This window comes from Pelophylax lessonae (assembly GCF_965119305.1).
Source record: "Pelophylax lessonae genome assembly, chromosome: 2".
NCBI lineage: Eukaryota > Metazoa > Chordata > Amphibia > Anura > Ranidae > Pelophylax > Pelophylax lessonae.
The window spans coordinates 716,204,770-716,224,905 of NC_138769.1; the positions used below are offsets into that span (position 1 = coordinate 716,204,770).

Here is a 20,136-nt window from a genome sequence, read left to right on the forward strand (position 1 = left end):
TCAGTTTCAGATGTATTTATTGAAGAAAAGCATGGTTCCATTGTCCATGTCAGCAGAATGTGTCATATTCTTGTGTTAAACTCTACACTAGTGGTCAGCTAGCCAATTTAATAGGAGTATCAAGAGTTCATAATCCAACATGTGTTTCCCTGGTACACTCCACCTTTTATATCTCACTGAAATGTGGGTTCTACCTAGAGCTTCCTCTAAAGCCTCGTACACACGCAACGAATTTCCGCTGACCGCTCGTCCGTCTTTTGTCCAGAGTCGTGTCCGTTGGTTGGAATGTGCTCTAGACTGCACACGAATTTTCCCGCACAAATTTTCCGGCACTATTCCTCCCATTGACACCACTGATGGGGCACTATTCCTCCCACTGACACCACTGATGGGGCACTATTCCTCCCACTGACACCACTGATGGCAAACTATTCCTCCCACTGACACCACTGATGGGGCACTATTCCTCCCACTGACACCACTGATGGGGCACTATTCCTCCCACTGACACCAATGATGGGGCACTATTCCTCCCACTGACACCACTGATGGGGCACTATTCCTCCCACTGACACCACTGATGGGGCACTATTCCTCCCACTGACACCACTGATGGGGCACTATTTCTCCCACTGACACCAATGATGGGGCACTATTCCTTCCACTGACACCAATGATGGGGCACTATTCCTCCCACTGACACCAATGATGGGGCACTATTCCTCCCACTGACACCACTGATGGGGTACAATTCCTCCCACTGACACCAATGATGGGGCACTATTCCCCCCACTGACACCACTGATGGGGCACTATTCCTCCCACTGACACCAATGATTGGGCACTATTCCTACCATTGAAACCAATGATTGGGCACTATTCCTCCCACTGACACCACTGATGGGGCACTATTCCTCCCACTGACACCAATGATTGGGCACTATTCCTAGCATTGAAAGCAATGATTGGGCACTATTCCTCCCACTGACACCAATGGTAGGGCACTATTCCTCCCACTGACATCAATGATCCTACCATCGAAACCAATGATGGGGTACCTCCCCTTCCACTGACACCAGCAATGGAGCATAATTCCTACCACTGATATAAACAATTAGGCACTATTACTCTCTCTAATACCAATGATGGGGCACTATTCCTCCTTCTACTGACTACGTAATTTTTTTTACCCCCACTTACGCTTGGGAATTTTCCACTTCCACTGGCCACACTCCGACCCCCCTAAAGTTCAAAAGACAGTAATTTGCTTCCTAATAGTAAGAATGAAGACCCCTGCTCCAGAAGAACCCTGGGTGAGAATGGTTGATCTAAGTAGCTACTTAGAGAACCACAACAATGGGATTTCCCATGGCAATTGCTGTACTACACCGTAACTACTGGTAGCTAGGTCACTGATATTCAAATGGGGGGGGGGGGGGGGGGGGTTCTCAGTGTAAATCACACTTTTTTACAGATGCTTTTTAGTCTCAACCACAGATTTCTACAAGTGGATCTATGCATTTAATTCTATCCTGAAACGGATTTGTATTATATATTACAGGCTCATATTGATAGCATACTTGGTCCTATGGGAGCTGCTTGGAGATCAATAAACCTTCTATGACCTTGAAGTGGAAGCAAACCCTCCAATTGTTTTCAGCCAAGGAAGCTGCCATCTTGGTCTCTGTTTGATCTTCAACTGCCATGATGCTCCACATGTGATCAGTAATGACAACCGGCCACAGGATGGTTTGACAGTTTGGTTGAGAGCACAAGCAATGTGACAGTTACATTCCCGGGACATGCCAATAATGTAACTGTTTCTTGAAACTGGTAAATGGATGGGTCTACTTCCGCTTTAAGGCTGAACTCCAAGCAGATATAGAACAAACAAATGCATGCAGTTCTGAATTCATATTTTGTTAAATGCAAGCAGTGTAAAGTACTGAATTTTGACCTGGTATCAACCTCTTGCAGCCCCTGTACAGCAAAGCTCAGAATGGGAGGAAAAGCACAAAGAGCCAATCAGGGACTAACGAGAGGAACATGCTGATAGGAGGGAAGAGCAGAGTGACAGAGAGATGAGCTCATTACTATACTTTTTTTCCTTCTGTCTCCAGTCACAGGTTCATAACCCACCAGCCTGGTCCCAGAGTTAGGGGGTTGAATGATGCTGGCTGTCGCTTAACCCAAAAGACTGAGGACATCCAGTGGTGAAAAATAAGTACTGCAGGGGACAGCCATGGGTTGAAGATTCGTATTGCAACAAAAGCTTTTTTTTTATTTTATGTTTTAATGGGGGCTTTTAATGGGGGCTTTTATTTAATTTGACTGACATTCTGCTGATTGTACAGTCTACCAACAACTATGTAGTGCGAGGTTCTACCTCACTGGATAGAAATTGAACACTACTAGCAAAAAACTATTAAAGTGACACTACTAACCATTTTTTTTTTTTTTTTTTGGTGCCGAAACCCAGGATCGAACCAGTACATTCTTATTCTCCAAAAATAATCCATATGTAGCACCCTCCTAGGTAGGTGCTAGAGAGAGAGTATAGTTTTGGCTCTGTCTGCCTATCAGAGGAGCAGCAGCAGAATCTATATTGCTTTCTGCCTACCAGAGAGCAGGACCTGTGAGTTAGGTCTGCTCATGGTGCTCAGTGTGTGATTCATCTGGTCTAGGGAGTGTTTCACACTGGTCCAATAGGGAGGCATATTGGACAGTGGAGGAAATCTGACCAATGGGTACACAGGCTTTGATACAGCCCCAGTGATTGGAACAGACTGATCGTCTCGGTGCATTGTGGGGTGTGGTATAAAAGCCAGGAACACATGTGCTGCAGAGTATTTGACTGGTGAGCAGAGTCCCGGAGAGAGGGTGGCGGCTGTCTCCTCCTCTGTAGCAGTGGCACGCGGTCACAGGCAGTCAGCCTGGGGACCAGAAGGAAGGAACTGAACCCGGAGGTCTACGAGAGCTGACTGGAGGGGTAGAGACGCTGAAGACCCTCGAAAAACAGTATTGTTAGTAAAGGGGATCATGTCTAGGGGCCTGACCTGAGGGGGGCCACCCCAGAGTAGAATAGTCAGAGGACGGGTGTCAGCAGTGTCGAGAGAAAGGGGGTACTAGGTGTGTATCCCGAAGATAATTCATCCTAACAAGTCATCTACACAGAGACTTAATCTTAAATTCATCTAAGTGGCAAGGTGAATCAGCAGCCTGGCTGCATCTTCACACAGGAGTCCTCATCTACTGTGAATGGTTCAAGTTGGAGTATCCCACTCTTCCCTTCTCCTATCCCTAATTTAAATAAAACCACAAAAACAACTACATCCCCTAGACTGTTCATTGACTGAGCCAGAGAGAAAAGAGTAAATTTGTGGATACTGCATTTGCTATCGGTAACCCAGGGTTAACAGGTTAACAAGTTGCTATCAGTAACCAAAGGTGAACAATCCAGCAGTCCTCAAGGGGGCAGTGCTACACATACACAACATAATGGCCCTGTAATCTATTTTTAATGAAAATTATAAAATCATTTCTTACCAGGGGAGAACTGGGCCAGGGGGCAGGGGGGCAATTGCCCCCGGGGCCGCTCTGATTTCCCCCGAAAAAGGCTGCACCACTTCTGCCACAGACATGCCTAAAGGATTCCTGGTGAAAAGAAGTAAAGAGTCACTGCCACTGACTTAATGAGTGCGGGTTGAAGACAAGGACAAAGCACACACAAACGCGCACAGGCAGGGGAGTTCTGGGCCAGGGGGCAGGAAGGCAATTTCCCCCCGGGCCCCTCTGATGCCCCATAGAAAGGCTGCACTGCTTCTGCCACAGACATGCCTAAAGGATTCCTGGTGAAGAGAAGTAAAAAGTCTCCACTGCTGACCTACGGGATAAAGATAAGGACAGAGCGCAGGCCTCCCTCCCCAGCATGGATGGTGTAAACTGTGTCTGAGCAGAGGCCGGTTCCATGCCCCACCAACCAAGCTGTCCCAGCTCCCCCCAACCTCCCCCTGCTGGCCAGGTCGGGAACACGAATGCAGCCAGTAAGTAGAGAGTATCTGGAGCAGGGCTTCAGCTTGGAATGGAGGTCAGGAGGAGGATTGGGAGAGTGAGAGGGGGGGGGGGGGGGGAAGTGGGAAGTGGGCCGAGTCACTGCACAATGGGCTTCTGGTTTGTACTTGCCCCCTGGGCCAAAAGTTGCCAGTCTGCCCCTGTTTCTTGCTGTGTTTTTCTGTCGCCCTATAACATCCTCTGCGAGTTCCTGAACCTCTCATTTTCCCGCTCACATCCATTTGTTCGTAGTGAGCAGTGCATGTTAGCTGTGGTCATGTGTACTGTTCTATGCACTCTACAGTAGTCTACCTCAGGAGCAAGCAAGAGAGGGTGGCTACATTCCTACGTACATTGGGACCATAGGGAATGAATGTAGTCACCCTCTAACAGGAAGTCAGATCACAGCAGCAAAAAAAGGAATTAAAAAAGGTAAAACATTTTTTTTTTCAAACAAAGTTTAGTGTCACTTTAAACTGTGGCCAGTTTAAAAGTAGATCCCCCGTGGCACATCTATAGGATAGTACACACAGGCCATGGGCCGCTTTATGCAATCCCAGGACATGGACCTCACTAGGGCTTCTCTCATTTCAAGTGGAAAATATTCTTTCTGTACACAAGATTTAACATAGGAGCCATGTGAGTGTTAATGGGTGACCTGACCAGATTTACCTTCTGCTGTATATGTTGTTTTCTCTTCAGAACAAAGAATCTTTAAGAAGACGACCAACAACATGGTGAGACATCATTATGAACAGTAAAATAAAAAACAATGCAGAATTTACTCCAGGCATTCTTTAACTATGCCTAGATATTAAAAGCCGCAGCCTGATTGGTTGCTAAGAGTTACAGCGTGTTATTTTTTACGTTTCGGCACATATTTTATGAATTAGGTATTAGGTGGTACAACTAAAGGCACATCTAAATTGTTAAAGCAGTTGATTGTTTTCTACTCTTTTCTGAAGTAATCAAATGTTTCTAAGAGTTTACAGTAGTAGTGTGAGACTTAAGATGACATGTCAGCTCTGAGGTCACATAATTATCCAGAAAGAAACTGTGCCTCCATATTTCACAATTTTATAAGGGCAGCCTATCCTTTCATCAGGGACCAGTGACATCACTGAGAATGCAGCCTATCCCTTCACTAGAGACCGGTGACATCATTGAGAATGCATCCCATCTATTCAACAGAGACCAGTGGCATCACTGAGAATGCAGCAAATCCATTCACTAAAGATCAGTGACATCACTGAGAATGCATCCCATCCATTCACTAGAGACCAGTGACATCACTGAGAATGCAGCCCATCCATTCAATAGAGACCAGTGACATTACTGGGAATGCAGCCCATCCATTCACTAGAGACCGGTGACATCACTGAGAATGCAGCCTATCCATTCACTAGAGACCAGTGACATCACTGAGAATGCAGCCTATCCATTCACTAGAGACCAGTGACATCACTTAGAATACAGCCTATCCATTCACTAGAGACCGGTGACATCACTGATAATGCAGCCTATCCCTTCACTAGAGACCAGTGACATCACTGAGAATGCAGCCTATCCATTCACTAGAGACCAGTGACATCACTTAGAATACAGCCTATCCATTCACTAGAGACCAGTGACATCACTGAGAATCCAGCCTATCCATGCATTAGAGACCAGTGACATCATTGAGAATGCAGCCCATCCATTCACTAGAGACCAGTGACATCACTGAGAATGCAGCCCGTCCATTCACTAGAGACCAGTGACATCACTGAGAATGCAGCCCATCCATTCACTAGAGACCAGTGACATCACTGAGAATCCAGCCTATCCATGCATTAGAGACCAGTGACATCATTGAGAATGCAGCCCATCCATTCACTAGAGACCAGTGACATCACTGAGAATGCAGCCTATCCTTTCACCAGAGACCAGTGACATCACTAAGAATGCAGCCTATCCTTTCACCAGAGACCAGTGACATCACTAAGAATGCAGCCTATCCTTTCAACAGAGAGCGGTGACATCACTGAGAATGCAGCCTATCCATTCACTAGAGGCCAGTGACATCACTGAGAATGCAGCCTATACATTCAATGGAGACCAGTGACATCACTGAGAATGCAGCCTATCCATTCACTAGAGACCAGAGACATCACTGAGAATGCAGCCTATCCCTTCACTAGAGACCAGTGACATCACTGAGAATGCAGCCTATCCATTCACTAGAGACCGATGACATCACTGAGAATGCAGCCTATCCATTCAATGGAGACCAGTGACATCACTGAGAATGCAGCCTATCCATTCAATGGAGACCGGTGACATCACTGAGAATGCAGCCCATCCATTCACTAGAGACCAGTGACATCACTGAGAATGCAGCCTATTAATTCACTAGAGACCGGTGACATCACTGAGAATGCAGCCTATCCATTCACTAGAGACCAGTGACATCACTGAGAATGCAGCCCATCCGTTCACCAGAGACCAGTGACATCACCTCTGGTAGGGTGTTCAGTGATGTCACTATTACTTTGTAAACAGAAAGTTAGGACACATTCTAAAATGGCTGCTTCTGTTTCTTTATGGTCCTGAGCGCTCTTTAAAATCAAACACATGATCAGGTGCTACAAAATCTCTAAAACAGCTTCAGATGTCCAGATAAAATATTTAGTTCGTTGATTTGATAAATATTCAGATTGAAGCAATATTCTCGGTAAGCGTTCGAATACAGCTTTGTGCGTCCAGCTGCTGCCTCTCTGGACCAATCGTACGGTCATCTGCAATGCACTGCTAGGATTTAATTCTATGGGGTAAAGGCAGACTAGCTAACAAAGGAGCAGCAATGAACATCTCCACTGTGGTTGCAGCACAGAACGCCCGGCTGGAGGCTCACGTTAACACTCAGTTCCATTTCTAGAGAGTGGCTTCATCATTGCTTCCCGCTCTTGGTGGGCTCGGAGGACTGGCGCACATCTGTCCACTCCTGCATGGTATTCTGCAAGGCTTGGGTCTTCTCCTTGTCCACCTGGACATAGTCCACCTTCTCGTCTGAGGCTACAGAAGATGTTGATGGCTGAAAGCAATACAAATACTGTCAGATTTCCTTGTAAAACCAAGTGTCATAAAACACTAAAACGGAAATAAAGAAGATCTAGACTAGTGATCGACCGATATCATTTTTTTTACCGCCGATACCGATATTTTGGTCATCGGGTATCGGTATCTGCCGATATTTTTTTTTCTTTAATGTCTACAGGTACTGTGGTGGAGGGATCTGGGGGTCTAAAAGACCCCAAACCCCTGCTCTGCACTTAAGCATTCAAAACGCCAAGTTTGGCTGTTTTGAATGCTGTAAGTTTTTTGAATTCGGCGCCACCAGTACCCAGAAGTGATGTCATGTCATGACATCACTTCTGGGTACGCGGCAGCGCCAAATTCAAAGAAATGGAGACCCGGGTCAGACGGCGGCAGTGAAGGTAGGATTCCCAGGTCTCCCGGTGGGATGGGAGACCCGGGCGAGCCGCGGAAGGCGGCGGGAGGGAGGGGGCCGGGGACGTCCCCTCCCGCTCCTTGGAATGACAGCCGAGCGGCTTCTCAGCCGCATCGGTTGTCATTACAAGACAGCCGACCGTCGGCTATGGACGCCGGTACCGGGGTGATGCCTCTAGCTGCAGGCATCACTCCAGTACAAACACTTTCCCTGAAATATCAGGGCACAATAAAGGCAGAGAATTCTGAAGCCCTTCTCCATAAAAAAACAGCACTAATCAACACGCTCCATCTTTACAGTCCAAATCCTCCTCCCAGCACTTGGCTTTGCCCCCTTTCCCACCTTTCAGCTTCAATCCCCCCCAAATCCTAACAAATCACCCCTCCTAGCACACATCCTTTTTTCCTTCCAAATTCCCCCCTCCTAGTATAAATTGTCCCCCCAAATCCCCCCTCCTAGCATACATCGTCCCCCCCAAAGGCTCCCTTCTAGCAAAAATCCTCTCCCACAAACACTCCCTCCAAGCTAAATCCTTCCCCAAATCCCCACTCCTAGCGTAAAGCCTCCCCCAAAATCCCCGTTCCTAGCATAAATTGCCCCCCCAAAACCCCTCCTAGCATAAATTCTCCCCCCAAATCCTCCCTTGTAGCACAAATCCTCTCCCACAAATACCCCCTCCCAGCTTAAATCCTTCCCTAAATTCCCACTTCTAGTTTAAACTCTCCCTCCCAAATCCCCACTTTTAGCTTAAATCCTCCCCCCAAATCCTCATTCCTAGCATAAACCCTCCCCCCAAACCCCCACTCCAAGCTTAAATCCCTCCTAAATCCCCACTCCTAGCGTAAGCCCTCCCCCCCAAATCCCCACTCCTAGCACAAACCCTCCCCTCAAATCCCCACTCCTAGCGTAAACCCTCCCCTCAAATCCCCACTCCTAGCGTAAACCCATCCTCCAAATCCCCACTCCTAGCGTAAACCCTTTCCCCAATCCCCACTCCGAGCGTAAATTCTCCCCCCAATTCCCCACTCCTAGCTCAAACTCTCCCCCCCAATCCCCACTCCTAGCGCACACCCTCCCCCCCAATCCCCACTCCTAGCATAAACCCTCACCTCAAATCCACACTCCTAGTGCATACCCTCACCTCAAATCCCCACTCCTAGCGCAAACCCCCCCCCCAATCTCCACTCCTAGCTAAAACCCTCCCCTCAAATCCCCACTTTTAGCGTAAACCCTCCCCTTAAATCCCCACTCCTAGAGTAAATCCTCCCCTCAAATCCCCACTTTTAGCGTAAACTTTCCCCTGAATCCCTACTTCTAGCATAAACCTTCCCCCCAGCCCCCCCCCCCAATCTTACAGGAGTAGTGAGGAGGTGCGGGCTCTCTGTGCCCCCCCAGGCCGCTCCCCCCCCATTAACATTGTACCCACGCCCACTGCATGTCTTGACAAGAGAAGTGTCAGCAAAGGGAGAAGCACACAGGATTCTCTTAGATTGGACAGTACACGGCTTGATTACCCACCCCCCTACCCCCTCCAAGGAGTGCTCATCTCCCAAAAAATGTGGGTAGGGGGCGGTGATCCAGCCTAATAAACAATTTATACGAAACACTCAACTAGACGACCATCAGTACTGCCTCTGCCAAACCCATACCCACCACCTTTTATTTGATCTTACAAAGGTAGATGTTCTGAACTGACATAGTGGTTTGGTGGTCAGTAATCTGGGAGCGTTTATGAATATCGGTATTAAACACAAACCTTTCTGTGAGGGCTTGGCGACACCGGCTGAAAGTCTAGAGCCAGATAGTCCACGCTGCCGGTACTCTTCTTCTGGGCGGGGCTGTTGGCACCGCTGGTTCCCGGGGATGCCGAGACAGGATTTTGCTGGGAAGATAAGGTTGGATTTTATGAGACTGTTTGGGTTATGTAGTAGTGGTCCATTAACACATTAATGCTTTTAAATTGAGCCTGTCCGTACAAGGACACTTTGTATGGTGAAGCATAGCAGTAACAGAAGAGGCATGATATACCCCCAAAGCTCCATCAAAACCAAAAAAACAAAAATCAACCCTGCCGGGTGCTAGAATTTTAAGGACTTGTCTTGCCCGGTCAAGGACTCTGAAAAGAAGGATAAAAGTGCACACCAGGAAGGCGTCCAGTTCACTGAGAATCAGAAAGGTTTCCTCCCAAGCCATGTCCCTCTATCATATTTTACCTGCTCATGGGCTTGGTCGTAGAGGATAGAAGAGTAATAGATGAAGTATATTTTCGGTGGCCCATTATTTTAATTTGCTGCCTCTACCTTTTTCCCCAGCCACTGCAAGCATTCCACACTTCTATGTATACAGAGTACCTGCTCCCCCTCCAGGAGCTGACTGGCAACTTTTGGCCCAAAGGGGCAAGCACAAACCAGAGGGACATTGTGCAGCAACTCAGCCCCCCTCCTGCTCTCCCTCTTTCCGCCCTCCTCCTGACCCTCATTCCAGGCTGAAGCTCTTCTCCAGGTACTCTCTGCTCAATGGGGGAATCCTGGTTCCTGACCTGGCCATTAGAGGGTAGTTAGGGGGGGGGGAGCTGGGACAGCTCAGTTGGCTGGCTGGGGGAGGAGGGTTTCCAGTGGGGCAGGGAGCCGGCCTCTGCTCAGAAGCAGTTTACACCATTCATGCTGGGGGGGAGGCCTGCACTCTGTCCTTGTCCTCATCCTGCACTCATTAGGTCAGAAGTGGAGACTTTTTACTTCTCAACACCAGTAAACCTTTAGGCATGTCTGTGGAAGAAGCGGTGCAGCCTTTTAACGGGGCATCAGAGTGGCCCGGTGAGCAATTACCCCCCTGCCCCCTGGCCCAGCCCTCCCCTGTCCCCCTCTGCACTCATGGTTACTCCTGCGGGTTCATACATCACTACAGGACAGAATAGCTGGTGGGAGAAACCACTGCATGCGGCAGGGGGGAAACAGGTATTCAACCTATTCGACTGTTCAAATGCTTGCAGTGGACAGGGAAAACCAAACAGGTGACATATAAACATTATTAGTTGCTGGATAGGTAAGTATATTGCACATTCTATTACAGGTATGCTTTGGCATACAAAATGGCCCTGTGCTGACAAGAAGCATGGACAGAAACAAAATATTGGGAGCTAAGGGACCAGCAAAAGATGTAGGTCCAAATTTCTAAGCGCTAGGCAAAAAAACTGAGCTGGTTGCTGCAGATAGGGGATTTTGCCATCAGCAGAGGCCGCCCCAGGTTGTTTTTTGTTTGTACCTGACGCCCTACTTCTGTAGGTGTCACTAAAATCCATCAGTCAAGATCAAGAGATCCAGCTGTATCATTTAATGAACAAAAGAAAAAATCTTCCTGTCCAGTCCCAGCATTTGTAACCGCATTGTATGTTTTCTATGCTGCAGTGCACAAAACCCAATGCTTAGGGGTCTTTTTTATAGCTGCTGCGAATAATCCCCTTAATATATCTACTATGTGTATTCCCTATGATCATCAGTGCCATCTAGTGTCGTTAATATGGTATTTTCCTGGTTGCAGTATTTTAGGAAAATACCACATTATGGCCACTAAGGACCTGTCTTGCCCAGACACGGACTCTGAAAAGAAGGATGGAAGTGCATACCGGGAAGCCACCAAGCTCACTGTTCACATTATGGCCACTGGATGGAGCTGATGATCATAGGAAACACACATATTAGACACATTACAGGGAGCACAATATGATAGGCACAGAAGGCCGTTCACCTTTCGGGTTATACTGCCCCCTACAAGAGGATTGGTTACTGGCAAACCAAAAAAAAAAACTGAAGGCCAGCTTGGGATAACTCTTCTACTACCAGCATGTCTCAGTTTTGTAGCAAGCAGAACTAAAAGCATGATCATAAATGCAGAAGTGAGTCCCTCAAACGGATTCCGAGAAAGAAACTTCTTCCTTAGTTGTGAATAGAGTAGGGAAGGGTTCGGTATTTGTGTTCCATTGGGGAGATTTCCCTTCACTTCCTGTTTTGGAACTCCCTCATTACCGGATCATCTGTCCCCATTGGCATATTTACTCCCTTTTGTTTTTCTTGGATTGCTCGTGACTTTTTGTCACCAGGACAAACAGAGGGCATAAGAAGGTAGCCTGGCCAATCCTATCAACCCCACATCCCAAAACGTAGAAACATGGAAAAATATGTAAAACTGGACTTTTACAGTGTTTGATTTTATATCATGTGGTCTGTGACCAGCATTTTTTAAAGTATTTTCTATGATTGAGTAAAGCAAGAATTTTTATGATATAATTGTCTATTTTGAGTTTTACTGTAGGGGGAGGGCAACACCGTAAAAGTCCCGTCTTCCTTAGTTGTGAATAGAGTAGGGAAGGGTTCGGTATTTGTGTTCCATTGGGGAGATTTCCCTTCCCTTCCTGTTTTGGAACTCCCCCATTACCGGATCATCTGTCCCCCATTACCGGATCATCTGTCCCCCATTACCGGATCATCTGTCCCCATTGGCTTATTTACTCCCTTTTGTTTTTCTTGGATTGCTCGTGACTTTTTGTCTTTGCGACAGTGGTCCCCAGGACAAAGAGAGGGCATAAGAAAGTAGCCTGGCCAATCCTGTCAACCCCCCATCCCAAAACGTAGAAACATGGAAAAATATGGAAAACTGGATTTTTACAGTGTTGCCCTCCCCCTACAGTAAAACTCAAAACAGACGGAAAATCCTTCCGACACGTTTCGCCTTATGTCTTCTTCAGGGGTGTTTGTAAAGAGTGTTCAGGTGGGTTACTACAAAGACAAGAAGGAAAAAATATATACTAATGCAAAAAAAAAACGTATTTTATATATGATATACACTGCACTTACCATTCAAGATTATTGTAAGTTTACAATAATCTTGAATGTTAAGTGCAATTTATATCATATATAAAAGAAATGTATTATGTATTAGTATATATTTTGCCCTTCTTGTATCTGTAGTAACCCACCAGAACCCTCTTTACAAACACCCCTGAAAAAACCATAAGGCGAAACACGTCAGAGGAAGTTTTCTGTCCGCTCCACATTCTGGTTACACTGTAATATACAGCAGATTTAGAAAAAAGGGGGGGGAGGGAACTCCTTGAATATAAAGTGGGGGGGGGGGGGGGTTATTATCCATTATGGTGTACAATATCATCAATTGTTGGATTTGATTTTATATCATGTGGTCTGTGACCAGCATTTTTTACAGGTATTTTCTATGATTGAGTAAAGCAAGAATTTTTATGATATAATTGTCTATTTTGAGTTTTACTGTAGGGGGAGGGCAGCACTGTAAAAGTCCAGTTTTCCATATTTTTCCATGTTACAAAGAGAGGGTGGAATCCCCCCAGCAGGGACACAGACCGCTAGTGCAAAAGGGTCCCAGTCAACACAGACAGCTAGAAAATCCTGGATCATGTATGACAGAGGCACACAATTCAACTTTTTATTAGTTCATGGTTATAGAAAGTCAGTCTGATTCTTAGGGTTTGCAGTGGCTCTGCTGAGCCCGCTCTTAACAGAAACAGGGTGCCCTTTATCCAAGGGACCCAAAGCTTAGAATCCGCATGTATGGCATTTACCCAAAGATCTAAGAGACGGTTCACACTGAGGCGATCCGACTTCGAGGGGCGACCTGTGAAGTTGGCGCGACTTGTAGGGACTTCACATAATGGAAGTCAATGCAAGTCGCTCCCAGGTCGCCCCAAAGTAGTACAGGACCCTTTTTCTAAGTCGGAGCGACTTGTGTCGCTCATATTAGAACGGGTCCTGTGCTAATCTCACCATCTTGGAGTCCTTCAGGTGTTTTTTAGCAAACTCCATGCAGGCTTTCATGTGTCTTACACTGAGGAGAGGCTTCCGTCGGGCCACTCTGCCATAAAGCCCCGACTGGTGGAGGGCTGCAGTGATGGTTGACTTTCTACAACTTTCTCCCATCTCCTGACTGCATCTCTGGAGCTCAGCCACAGTGATCTTTGGGTTCTTCTTTACCTCTCTCACCAAGGCTCTTCTCCCCCGATAGCTCAGTTTGGCCGGACGGCCAGCTCTAGGAAGGGTTCTGGTCGTCCCAAACGTCTTCCATTTAAGGATTATGGAGGCCACTGTGCTCTTAGGAACCTTAAGTGCAGCAGAAATCTTTTTGTAACCTTGGCCAGATCTGTGCCTTGCCACAATTCTGTCTCTGAGCTCTTCAGGCAGTTCCTTTGACCTCATGATTCTCATTTGCTCTGACATGCATTGTGATCTGGAAGGTCTTTCCTAATCAAGTCCAATCAGTATAATCAAACACAGCTGGACTCAAATGAAGGTGTAGAACCATCTCAAGGATGATCAGAAGAAATGGAAAGCACCTGAGTTAAATATATGAGTGTTACAGCAAAGGGTCTGAATACTTAGGACCATGTGATATTTCAGTTTTTCTTTTTTAATAAATCTGCAACAATGTCAACAATTCTGTGTTTTTCTGTCAGTATGGGGTGCTATGTGTACATTCATGAGGAAGAAGAATGAACTTAAATGATTTTAGCAAATGGCTGCAATATAACAAAGAGTGAAAAATTTAAGGGGGTCTGAATACTTTCCGTACCCACTGTATATATGTATATATATATATATATATATATATATATATATATATATATATATACATAAATATATAATTGAAAGTGAAAGTAAAAGTAAAACAAAATCTCAAATTCTTGGGTTGTCCCCAGAAAAGTAATAGAAGGGAAATCTTCCAATGGGGACACTAGTTCTGATGATCTGGGGGGTTCCCAAGGAATTCCTTTAACTTGCAGGGATTTCCTCTCACTTCCTGTTCAGATATGAGACAGGAAGTGAAGGGAAATCTCCCCAATGGGACACAGGTTCAATTTATTTTCTTTAATTGTAATTTTATTTACAATAATTAATGTATAACTAAAGGGAAAACCTTTTTTTTTTTTTTTTAGTTTTGGATAGCGTGAAGAGGGATTAGAACCCCTGTCAGTTTTATCTTGCTGTCTGTGTCTCCATTAGGGAGACTCACCATCTCTATTTGTCCTGTTTACTATTATCATTGCAAGTGAAAGTAAAAGGAAATCACAAATTTTGGGTTGTCTCTAGAAAAGTAATAGAAGCTAAATCTTCCAATGGGGGCACTAGGTCTGATGATCTGGTGGTTCCCAAGGAATTTTCTTAATTTTCAGGAATTTCCTCTCACTTCCCATTCAGCTACGAGACAGGGAGTGAAGGGAAATCTCCCCAATGGGCACAGATGGGGAAAAAAAAGAAAAAAAAAACTGACAGGGGTATAACCCACCCTTGCTCTATCCAAAATGTAAAAAAAAAACAAAAAAGTTTTTTCTAGTTCTACTTAATATAATAATATTAATCATTTATACAACATTTTTTTTAGTAAAGTTCAATTTGATTTATATAATCATAATTTAATTTATGCTAATTAAACAATAATAGAAGAAGAAGAAGGAAGAAGAAAGAAAAAAGAAGAAAGAAAAAAGAAGAAAGAAAAAAGAAGAAAGAAAGAAAGAAGAAGAAAGAAAGAAGAAGGAAGAAGAAAGAAAAAAGAAGGAAGAAGAAGGAAGAAGGAAGAAGAATTATTATTAGTAGTATTGAAAATAAATGAATAATAATATATAAATTGATTATATAAAAAAAAACAAAAAAAACCCAAATCTGGATAATTGAACCCATCCAGCCTACTGGAATGACAGCATTGTGTGTAATTGCAACATATATAGGGCTGCATAATGTAAAAATAAATCTAACCTACCATAGCTACATAATTCTCTTCGCTGTCCCCAGAGCTGGTGCTGGTTATACTCTGCGTGCATTTTTTTTTAGTAAAGTTCAATTTGAATTATAATTTATGCTAATTAAACAATAATAGAAGAAGAAGAAGGAAGAAGGAAGAAAAAAGAAGAAAGAAAAAAGTAGAAAGAAGAAAGAAAAAGAAGAAAGAAAAAAGAAGAAAGAAGAAAGAAGGAAGAAAGAAGAAGGAAGAAGAAAGAAGGCGAAAGAAGGAAGAAGAAGAAAAAGAAAGAAGAAGAAAGAAGGAAGAAGAATAAAGAAGAAGAAAGAAGGAAGAAGAAAGAAGAAAGAAAAAAGAAGAAAGAAAGAAGACGAAAGAAGGAAGAAGAAAGAAGAAAAATAAAGAAGAAGGAAGAAGGAAGAAGAAAGAAGAAAAATAAAGAAGAAGGAAGAAGAAGGAAGAAGGAAGAAGAAAGAAGAAAGAAGAAGAATTATTATTAGTAGTATTGAAAATAAATGAATAATAATATATAAATTGATTATATAAAAAAAACAAAAAAAAAACAAATCTGGATGATTGAACCCATCCAGCCTACTGGAATGACAGCATTGTGTGTAATTGCAACATATATAGGGCTGCATAATGTAAAAGTAAATCTAACCTACCATAGCTACATAATTCTCTTCGCTGTCCCCAGAGCTGGTGCTGGTTATACTCTGCGTGGACACCGGGCGGCAGTATTGAGATGAGCTGGATTTTAGAGAGTGGCTGTAAAGGAGAGTATAACAGATTACTTTTAGTGACAATGATCCTGTACTGAGCAGAGAAATTACACTTTACAAAGTGAATTGTTTCTTAACTTAGTGCATGAGGTGAATTGCTGCTGACTTCAATCATCCAACTATGTGCAAGCAAAAATACTGTTTTTTCTTTAATTTTCCTTGCATGTGATTGGATATTCTTGGCAAAGGGAATTCTCACTGCGTTTGCTAAAGTAAGTGAAAATGCATTTGCAACATAAACATACGCCTTTGCAAAGTGAACATGCTCTACCCCCTTAGTAATTTAGCCATAAAGTATGAGAATAAGTGCTATGAAAACATTCTTAATGCACTACAATGGGTTTTTATTACAGTAAGGTTTGGAAATAAAAAAGAAAATATATAATCTGGGATATTCATGTACACAGCACACAGCCTGCTTGCAATAATGTCATCCTTCCAATGAAAGGGAACGCCACTCAAAACTTTTTCTTTGTTTATTTTAGTTTGAGGTAAGTTCTGTAAAGTTTGTTCTGCGATAGTTCCAAACTCTTTTTAGAGTAAATAGGTAGGAGGGGACTCTGTATTGAAAAATACACCGTGGCACTATCCCCGAATACAGCTAAGTTATGAAAGAGGAGGAGATGGTGGGAAAACGAGGGGATTTTTAAGTGCCCGACAAGTTATATGATACTTTGTAATGCTACAATAATCCACAAGTAAATAAAAACATAATCAATGTATTAATACATCAATTGTTAAAAGTCATTTAGATAGCCGTAACATTGCCACAAACATATATCCTCGACCCAAATTAACAAGATCCGCAATTACAAATACATGTGCAAAGGGATCTGGATCAACGCGTTTCACCTGATTGTAGGGCTTCTTCAGGATCCACGTGTTCGATGTTAAATACGCTCATAAAGAATACAAAATACGATCCAAAGTCTGCTTCAACAGAGTATAATCCCAGCCGAGACAAAAATAAAGCATCTAATCTGGGAAATATTTTAAAACCAAATAAAGATGGCCAGTGAGTAGCCCCCATCCCTCAGGAAGAAATGACCAAGGGGTTAATCCCATACTTTAACCTAGGTGTAGGCAGTCCTAAGCAATGTGGAGAACCCCCAAAACAGATGGTGGAAACCTCTTATAATGGACACAGCAGGTGGCAGACCAAGGAATTCAGTGCAGGGTTGATGGGAACCCCTCATAATGGGCACAGCAGGGTTACAGACCCAGGAACTCAGTGCATGACTGGTGGGAACCCCTCATAATGGACACAGCAGGTGTACAGACCCAAAAACTCAGTGCAGGGATGGCGGAAACTCCTCATAATGGGCAAAGCAGGCATACAGACCCAGGAACTCAGTGCAGGGTTGGTGGGAACTCCTCATAATGGACACAGCAGGTATACAAACCCAGGAACTCAGTGCAGGGATGGTGGGAACTTCTCATAATGAGAAGAGCAGGCATACAGACCCAGGAACTCGGTGCAGGGGTAGTGGAACCCCCTCATAATGGGCACAACAGGGGTACAGACCTAGGAACTCAGTGAAGGGATGGTGGGAATCCCTCATAATTGACACAGCAAGGTTACAGGCCCAGGAACTCAGCACAGGGATGGCGGGAACCCCGCATATTGGACACAGCAGGTGTACAGACCAAGCTTAGGGCAGTGAGGGTGGGAACCCCTCATAATGGGCACAGTAGACCTGGGAACTCAGCACAAAGGTCTCGCCAATAGAGTTTTTGGGAGAATGTGGGAATTGTCAGGAGGTTTGATTCTCCAACATCCACCAAACACTGAAATGTCTTTTCTTAGTTGGACTATCTATCCATTCGCTTATCTCCCCTGGATAGCATCAACCCAGAAGTGCTGAGCTCGGAGCACTTCCAGGTTCAGAGCTGTTAAACCTCAGTAGCTCTGGCCAGGGAAGAAGCTGATCGAACACAGTCAACTTCAGCAGACTGCCGAGGTGCCATTAGTGCTTTAATAGACCCCTGATGTCTCCTTAAAGAGAACCTATCATCTGCACTATGCTATCACATAGGAGGCTTATCAGTCCCCTTTGTGATAAATCTAAAGTCGAGTTAAAAAAAAATGTTTAAAAAATTAGAGTTTAATGTAAACTAATTTTAAAAGCTCCCATGCACACACACATTCAAACTTGCTGGGTGGGGGACGCATATGAAAATGTTGATTGCAGTGCACATATTAGCTATTACTATGCATGCCGAAGTGAGAGCAATTATTCTAGGGGAGTTATTTACTGTTAACTCTAAATTGATGAGCTTTTTAAAGAGGAAGTAAACCCTCCTCAGGAAGTTGTACCTATAGGTAAGCCTATGATAAGGCTTACCTATAGGTACTGTAAATATCTCCTAAACATGTACCGTTTAGGAGATATTTACCTTTAATGCAGCCAGTGACGTCACTGGCGCATGCACTCTGAAGGAACGGCTGATCGTGCCGTTCCTTCAGAGCCCCGTGCCGTGACCGTCGGCTACCGCGCGCGTGCGCGGGAGTGACGTCACCGCGGCTCCGGCCAATCAGATGACCGGATGCCGCGATCCCGGAAGACGACCGACATGTCATGTCGCCCGTCATACAGGTAAGAGAGCGGCACGGCGGGGGCTCGTTCTAAGGTAAGTATTTTATAATGAGCTGGTATGCGATGCATACTAGCTCATTATGTCTTTCTCTTGCAGGTTGTAAAAAAAAAAAAAAAATTTTAAACAAGTTTACAACCTCTTTAATATCACCTGTCGACGATTTGGGGTAAAGAAGCTTTTTGCCGTTTTACAGCCGTGCAGTTTTGAGACTTATTTGGAATCTATTTGCTTGACGCAGCCTCATCTTGCAGAAAATGAAATAATAGTTGTGGCAGAAAAAGGGCAAAGGTAAACAGGATGGGTTCTCCGATGATAGAATGACGGGAATATTTCCTGGACGGCGTTAGCCCATCACGACTGATTATAGTTGTCTGAAGTTAGGTTGATCTCTGGGTTTATGAACAAAAGCTCATTCCTTTAATTGGGACTACAATCTATATAGAAGAGCTTTCCTCAGCATGATGCCCCCTGGTGCCGTGATGTGAGAAAGTTAATCTATGTTCCCTTTCACAGCTAGGAGCATGCAGCTGTTCCTAACCTGAGCAGTTAGGTTGCAAATGCTGCAAGCCATGAGGGTATTGTTTTTAGAGCTGGTCAGTTTGTAGACAGGTGACTTCAAGAGGGTTCTCATTGGTTCCTGTCTGTGTTCATGCCCTTAAGTTAATAGGGCTAGCCAGGTGAAAATTGTTACTGCGTCTTATATTGCACTGGGTTGACCTGCTGAGCTTGGAGTAACTGAGCAGGAAGGGTTAATGTTTTCCCACTGTTTATAGACCCCTATAGGTTATACCATATAAAAATGACTCATTAAGTGCCCTAAGGGTGTCCCTGGGGAAAAGACTGCCAAAATGTAGCTGTTACTCTGCTGGAGTAATCACCCCCTTTGGGGGGAGGGCGTGATGGGATCCCGGTCGGGGTTCCCAGGGGGTTTGGAGCCTGAAGACTCTCATGGGCTTACAAATGCCAGTTACAGACTTTTCTGCTTTTATGGATTATTACCAATTTATGAAGTCTAAGGCCCCTTTCACACATGCGGGCCGTTCAGATCCGCCTGTCAGTTTTTCAGGCGGATCTGAACGGATGCCCCATGCATCTCTATGGGGCAGCGGATGTCAGCGGAGGCATGTCCGCTGACATCCGATCCTGTCCGTCAAATCCAGACGGATGGAAACCCTATTTTCCATCCGTCTGGTGGATGGGATCGGATGAGAATGGACAGGCGGTCTGTTCTCATCCGATTCCCCCATAGAGGACAGCAGGGATCTGACACCTCTGTCTCCGCACACAGAGCGGAGACACAGCTGTCCTCCGCCTGCTCAGCGGGGATCGAGAAAAACTGAGTCCGTTAGTGGAACGGACATGTGTGAAATGGGCATAAGGGACAATCGCTGTTACTTCTTGTGGATTTACTGTCTAAATGGATTCTTACCTTAAAAGGACTGCTTTTATGGACTTTCG

At 44.7% G+C, this 20,136-nt stretch overlaps 1 protein-coding gene across 1 annotated transcript in view; it reads right to left on the reverse strand.

Moving 5' to 3' along the window:
* Positions 1-6,044: 6,044 nt before the first annotated feature.
* The window catches only part of GAB2 (GRB2 associated binding protein 2), a 329,003-nt gene continuing 314,911 nt past the window's right edge, over positions 6,045-20,136 (reverse strand). The window contains exons 8-10 of the mRNA XM_082245287.1: positions 15,964-16,066; positions 9,297-9,422; positions 6,045-7,123 (exon numbers count right to left, since the gene is read on the reverse strand). Of these exons, the coding sequence (XP_082101413.1) occupies positions 6,980-7,123; positions 9,297-9,422; positions 15,964-16,066 (373 nt within the window). The 3' untranslated portion in view covers positions 6,045-6,979. The remainder of the gene's footprint in view (positions 7,124-9,296; positions 9,423-15,963; positions 16,067-20,136) is intronic.